This window comes from Medicago truncatula, chromosome 1, assembly GCF_003473485.1.
Source record: "Medicago truncatula cultivar Jemalong A17 chromosome 1, MtrunA17r5.0-ANR, whole genome shotgun sequence".
In the NCBI taxonomy this organism is placed as follows: Eukaryota; Viridiplantae; Streptophyta; class Magnoliopsida; order Fabales; family Fabaceae; genus Medicago; species Medicago truncatula.
The window spans coordinates 17341598-17349128 of NC_053042.1; the positions used below are offsets into that span (position 1 = coordinate 17341598).

Genomic DNA, 7531 nt, shown 5'->3' on the forward strand with positions numbered 1-7531 from the left:
ATACATTGTTCATAAGGTCCAGCCTAGTCGGTTAACTCTCATGTTTCCTGCAAAATTCAGTTGTAAGTAAATTGTTCATAAAATTTATTCAAAACATTTGTGTATTTTCAAGAATTACCATCCGAGTTTTAACAAGATGAAAATTGACCACAAGTTACATCATCAAGCAAAAAAGATATGAATTTAACAAAATTCCTTCAAAACATTTGGGTATTTTCAAGTATAACTTCATCCTAAATTCTACGGAGTAGGATACTCATACTACGAGATGAACCATCGATAACTGGCCACAAATTTCAATACCGTCACTTAAACAAACCTCTACGACAGGAATAAGTAAATATCACAACAATAGTTCGTTCGAATTTTCAAATAGATATCCTAAAGAGATGATCTCTTTAGTCCTCTTCATAACCAGATAGGTTCCATTCGAACATTTGTAAAAATTTATGAAAATCTATTGGAAGTTTACAATCTTTGATTTGATCATAACACCTTTTCCTCAAACTTTCACTCAAATCCAAACTAAAACATAATCCTAGGTCAAGCGATTCAAGAAGAGGACATCCATTTAGAATGGCAATTAGAATCCCATCAGATGAGAGCTTATTTCGAGAAATTTTAAGATGACGTAGTCGAGGCATTGTTTTAGCGACAGCCAAAAACTCGTCATCAGATATTTCTTCCTTATCGAAAGTGAGATGACATTCCAGTGATTTCAGAAGAGGACAACAACCACCTACAGCTTCAATAGAATTCTGGGACAGTTTGATGGGATATAAAACTTCAAGCTCCTCTATCATCGAAAGTTTCTTCATGCCTCCAATAAATCCTTTTTCTGAAAGGTTATCAGCAGCATCACAAGCTACAAGCCGGATGCAACGCAGGTGACTTGCACTGAGAAATGTAAATTAAAACATTATTATAACAAAAATAGTAGTCATGATTTTAGATTATTATAACTGCAACTTTGGTGTCATCAACGGCATACAATCATGTATCATAGTAAAAAGGTTCGCAGCGTAATTTCAACAACAAACACAATTAAAAATATGTTCAACAATAGAAATAAGTTTATAAAGAAAAATAAAATAGAATCAAATACATGATTAAGCAAAAAGACATTAATACTTGAAAGAGTCTAAGGTTAATCACCAATCAGCTATGTATTTAAAGAGATCATCGGTTAAAAAAAACTCAATATCAATCTCTTGAAGTTGACCACAACTTCGCTCAACTGCATAGCGGCAAATCATCTCCAAATCCATATGTAACCATTCCGGATAGTGATAGTGTGAAGACTTGATCATAGAAATAGTGCGCCACATGAGAGGATCCTTGCAAATATTCCACCATAAAGGGCACACTTGACATACACTTGTGACAATTTCAATAGTATCAAGCCTCTGGAGAATGTTTATTGCCAAATCTTTTGGTAGTTCAAGCCAATTTGGCTCTGCTGCTGTGCTTTCCCTTTCTACTCCCGTTGATGGAATTGAAGAAGATGCCGTCATGCAAGTGGAACGAGATGGTATTATTTGATCACTCGTTGATGGTATAACCTTTTATATAAAGAAATCTATTGAAAAGTTTTGAAAGCAAAATGTAGTTTCCAATAAACTTTGGAAAAGATAATTCTTATACCATTAACTACATCTTGTATAACGCCTTTATAAACACTAATCAGAGACATCTAAAGGTTTTGGAATGTGAAATGCCAGGGATAAGTCAATAGCTCCACAAATGACATTTAATACTTTTTATAATGTCCTTTAAAAAAAAATATTCTTCCCTCTGCCTCAAATTATAAGTAGTTTTGGAAAAAATTGTTCCAAATTATACGTCGCTTTAAAGTAACAATGAAACATTAATATTATTTTTTAATTATTTATTACTCTCACTTCTTTTAATTTTTTAATTTATCTTTCTCATACTCCCTCCGTCACATAGTAAGAGTCATTTGCAAAAAAATATTGTCAAAAAAAAAAATTGATCAATTTCATTTTTCAATGCAATATTAATTACTTTTTTCAATTATAACTCTAATTAATACTACTTTTACAACTAAATTGATTGAGCTTCAATGGCAAGGAGCTCCTTCCAAGGACGTACCCGGGGAATACCGTGTTCGGTTCTCAGGGGTAACAACGTTTGACCAGTGCGCATGCCTCTACGCACGAGCCGGATTAGTCACTCACCTTTGGTGGGTCGGAAACCAGTGCGAAAGCAAAAAAAATATATTCTACTTTATATTTATGATAAATAAGAATGCACAAATACTTAATAAAGACACTCAAACCCATTTTTCTCTTCCTTTCACTTATACACTTTTTCTTAATATGTGTCAAATGAGCCAAAAAAATTACACTTATGTACAATTGTACATTAGGAGCTTACTTCCTTAATTGGTTTTAACACTTGCAATTTCATAATTCTGGTCTATGTTAAAGTCACAAGTGCTGAACTTCGTCTAACTGTGAAATAGATGGCAAGCCATCATAAATTGAATGCGGGGTATTTTAGAGAGCTAGCAAAATGACGATCGTTATTGCGAACTCACGCATATAAATTGAGGATCTGAGATTCAAACCCTGATCGTGACGTCCAACCTAACAATTTTGACATTTTGTCAGTTGAGTTAAGACTTTTAAAGAGCTACTCTCAATAACATTCATTTAATTTTAGAGCTTCTTGAAAAATCATCACCTATATGCTACTTTGGTTTAAATTATTGAGTGGAATATTAGGTTGCAAAAAATGTAGGGGAAAATAAGTGTGCTGACTTTTTCATCAAACTGAGAGCTTTTCAACATAAAATGACTTTTTCTTAATTTATGTGTATGAGTTCGCAATGACGATCGTCATTTTGCTATAAAAAAATAGCTCTCTAAAATACCCCGCATTCAATTTATGATGGCTTGCCATCTATTTCACACTTAGACGAAGTTGGGCACTTGTGGCTTTACCATAGACCAGAATTATGAAATTGCAAGTGTTAAAACAAATGAAGGAAGTAAGCTCCTAATGTACAATCGTACATAAGTGTAGACACCACATAACTGTTGTTTTACTGAGTTAATTATGATTTGAATTATATCGGCTTTTTATATGTTCCGTCGTTTCAATCTTTTGCAAACAAGGTTAGGGTTCATAAACTAATTCTTGCGCTTTAACCGACTTATAATATATGGCTTTTGCTCAAGTGTCTTTAATTCATTAGGGACCCCTTGGGTATTAGGGTTAGATATCTCATGAAGTGTAATTCCTTATATGACAATTTAGGAGTCGCACGAGATATTTCAGTAAAAGGACATGTTCATGGCTTTCATAATTGAGTTATGAAGGTTATGGATATATAATCCGACATCTGTATGAATATTCTTTCTTTAGCAAACCATTGTTTATGTAATTCTTAAGTCTTAATTAATAGGTACTTTGAATAAATCCAACAAAGAAGAAAGAGGGAATTTTAGGATTCTCTAATTACAGTTACACATCTGAATCACACAAACCTTTCTGTTAAGTTAGGATTGTGGGGTGAACATGTAATGCTGCCATTACCAAAATAGAATTTTTAGGTACTGTAGTAAGAGCCGGAGCTGAAAATTATTTCGAGGAGCCGATACCATCCTAGTTCTCATTTTCCACAAATTTTTGAAGTACGCTTCGGTGCTGGTGCCTGCTTTTTGCTACGATCAACTTTATCCAAAGCTTACTTCAGCATTATCCAGCGGCAAACAATCACATTATGGCTGTAATTTGACAGCGGCAAACAAAAATCAGGCTTCCATTCATATTCAACTGCTAATTTGAATGCAAACCCATCTCTTTCAACCACAATTTCATCTAATATACATCGAGAAAAATCAGCATCCACTAAAACCCTCGCATAGTGACCGAAGATTTTATTTTGATTAGCAGAGTCAATAATTAAAGGAGTGCTAATTGCTCTAGCAATTTCACTAAGAATCTGAATACTCCAATCCTCTTGAGGTAATTCCAACAATAGAATTCATACATGTGTATGAGTTTACCTTTGGGAGTATGTGTTAAAGTCCTTGTCCATTTTGAGAGTTGAACCAAACCTGGTTTCATATTGATTGTACCTTGTTACCAAACTTCCCTAAGATCCTCAATTGATCCAAATGTAAATTCGAAGAAACCCTTGCCATGTGAGATCAGGCGCCAATGATGAACTGTTTTTCAAGTTTTTAATAACTTCAAAGAGACTGACTTTGTTGTATATCGTTTATCTCCTTTGCTAAGCATGAATCTTCCGTGAAATTTTCGCTGACAATCCTTCAAATTATTTTCATACTCATGTTGAGTTATCTTGATACAAAGGGAATCACCTTTAACTTCCAGAAGAGGAAGTGACTCATTCTATCCAACATCAACATTCTAAACAACCTGGACAAAAGATTTTGTGGCTAATGCTACCATGGTCGAGGACCTTTAATCAACCATAGCAGCACACCAATCCAAGAAACAACTATAATTTAGGCTTAAATGATCCCTTAACTTGATTTCAAGTGTCGGTTTGGTCCCATAAATAATAAAAGGTCCATTTAGGTCCCTTAACTTTATTTAAATTATCAGTTTGGTTCTGTTAATTTAATTCAAAAAAGCGTTAAGTTTAGGGACTAAACTAATACTAATTAAATAAAATAAGGGACAAAACTAATACTATTAAAATAAGTTAAGAGACCAAAATTTAACGTTCTTTTGAATTAAATTGACATAAAGGATCAAACTGATGCTTTAAATAAAGTTAAGGGACCTAAACATAATTTTTATTACTTATGGGACCAAACCGATACTTGAAATCAAGTCAAAGGATCAAAAGAGCATTTAAGCTTATAATTTATCAGCACTAAATGAAAGGTTGCTTTGAAATAAAAAATTATCTGCTTGGAAAAATCCTTGGTGGCGACTATCAACAATTGTTTGAACGAATTGAAAGCCCCGCAAAAATTGATATAAAATTCAGCACCACAATTCCCAAACGGTGGAAGCGTGCGACGGATCCAAATTTTTTGAATAGTGGGAGCACCATATATAAAAATTTATAGTATTATATCCTGGAAACGTTAAATGATTTTATTCATTTTCAATATCAATAAAATATCTCTTTCTCGCTATATATATATATATAAGGATAGGATCAAATAACACCAAGGTGTCAAATTAAATTTGACACTAAATCCTAACCATTAATCCACTTTAATCTGACGTCTCTCATCAAATCATTAAATGCTCACATGTTTGAACAAATAATCCAAATTTTAATTTTAGAAATAATTTATTCCTTCTTTTCTTGATTAATTACTTACCGTTTTCATTATATTTTGCCATTTGATTTCTCCTACTAATTTTTTTTGGAGATTCTATTTTTTACTAATCTTTGTATCGGGTGTTCTAGCATTTGTGTTTTGCTTTCGCTTAATAGCATATGTTCTTTTTAATTTTTTGGTGCAGTCATTCAATAATTATCTCTGGTGCTCTTTATAAATCAATTTCTTTGGGTTCATATAAGAAAAATAAAAATAAAAAAGGTTTCTAAAAAAAACAAGGATGACGGGGAATAGTGTAAATAAATCATAATAATACCATAGAGAATTTTTGGTAAATAATTAATCAAGAGAAGAAAGAAAAATTGTTTCTAAAATTAAAATTTGGATAATTTGATCAAGCATGTGAGCATTTAATGAATTGATGATAGACGTTGGATTAAAGTTGAATTAATGGTTATGATTTGGTGTCAAATTTAATTTGACACCATGATGTCATTTGATCCTATCCCATATATATATATATATATATATATATATATATATATATATATATATATATATATATATATAAGGATTTGCTAGAACACACCCATTAGTTTTTATGTGGGAGTGTTTTAGCAAGATATAACTAAAAATTTAATAAATACACCTTAAGGTGTATGTTGCTATAACACACCTTCTAAAAAAACAAGTGGGTGTGTTATAGCAAATCATATAGGCATTTGCTAGAATACACTCACTTATTTTTTAGAAGGAGTATTTTAGCAAGTGAATAACTAAAAAGTGGTTAAATACACCTTAAGGTGTAGCTTTGCTAAAACACTCCAACATATGTGTTCTAGCAAATCCCATATATATATATATATATATATATATATATATATATATATATATATATATGTGTGTGTGTGTGTGTGTGTGTGTGTGTGAATAATCATTTAACCAGTCATCTTCTATTCGACTTTGCATTCGATTTTTTATAATATTCATATTATCAAGAATTGATTTGAGATACAAATGATGATAGGTGTGGACCAAGAGAGAAGAAATTTTTGATAAGCCAACACAACATACAACATACATCGGTCCCTGGTGGAAGCAAACCCTTTGAAGGATGTGGATACAATGGACATCACACCAACAACTGAATTTTTTAGCATGTACACCATCCGGTCACAAATATAAGCAAAAAAACAGTGATATAAAACCTGTTAAAACAAAAGAGATTCTACATTGACAAATGCACCTGTCAAAATACATAGCTTCAACATTCTTAACAATTTTGGTTGAATTAAACAGAGCATGCCATTCTTTTTACCACTTTTTATTCTCAAAAATACCATTGTTTGTTCAATATAACAACAAAATACAAAATTCACTTAATTTAACGTTAAATTAAATAAACATAAATAAACCCAAATATTTAATTCTAAAATTAACAAATTAGCATACATCAGATTGTGATAGATTGAATACCTGGAGAAATGGAATTAGGTCAGCAAAATCAATGTTTTTTCATGGGTTAAAACCAACAAATCGAGATGCAGAGGATTTTGAGATCTGGATTTGATGCGAGATGAATATGAATATGTTCACTCTCGACTCATGGTCTCGTGGTGGTTTACGGAAGGTGGCCGGAGCTTGAGTCGATGAGGATGAAAAAGAGCAGAGCATCGACTGGGAGAGGAGAAGAGCAGCATCGACTGGGAAAGGAGAGGAGAAGAGAAGAGCAGAGCATTGACTGGGAGAGGAGAGGAGAAGTGACTGGGAGAGAATGAGAGAGAAAAGCCGTGTTTTTTTTTTGGTTAAGAGGCATTGAGCGTGTGATATAAGGATAACGGGAATGTAATGCATTGGAACCGCATCATAGACTATATTTGTCATTTACAATGTTACTTTTAACTTTACATGGGAACTGCTTTATACACAACCATATAAATGTGCATGAGAAATATGTAATGCTTTAAATGGCATATAGTGAAGGGATTTGAAAATGGCATTAAGTGAGGTATTAGCAAAATTTTCCCGCTCAAAACATAGGATTAGGGTTTTAGATGTTTTGTTTACATTGTAGTTTAGGATTAGATGATAAGGATAAGGATAAGGATGGGCACTCATGCTAATGGAAGAACCCTAGCATAGCGTTTTTTGTTGCCGAGTTATTTCCATTACCCTTCAAAATGCTCCACGAGTAGTCTCCATTTCACACAAGTCAATACACAACTTTAATTATTAAT

At 32.6% G+C, this 7531-nt stretch overlaps 1 protein-coding gene across 1 annotated transcript; it reads right to left on the reverse strand.

Annotated features, from left to right (window-relative positions):
* Positions 1 to 398: 398 nt before the first annotated feature.
* LOC11421207 (putative F-box/LRR-repeat protein 23) lies at positions 399 to 1514 on the reverse strand. Its single transcript, XM_003590106.1, has 2 exons — positions 1156 to 1514; positions 399 to 897 (listed from the first exon to the last, which is right to left on the reverse strand). The coding sequence occupies exons 1-2, from the start codon at positions 1512 to 1514 to the stop codon at positions 399 to 401; spliced, it is 858 nt and encodes a 285-aa protein (XP_003590154.1).
* Positions 1515 to 7531: the final 6017 nt, after the last annotated feature.

What these genes read in the sequence shown, in the direction of transcription:
- LOC11421207 (XM_003590106.1), bottom strand. Translation starts at nt 1,514, where the DNA reads ATGACGGCATCTTCTTCAATTCCATCAACGGGAGTAGAAAGGGAAAGC. An exon ending in TTTAAATACATAGCTGATTG is followed by an intron (nt 898 to 1,155) that starts GTGATTAACCTT and finishes TACATTTCTCAG; the next exon opens with TGCAAGTCACCTGCGTTGCA.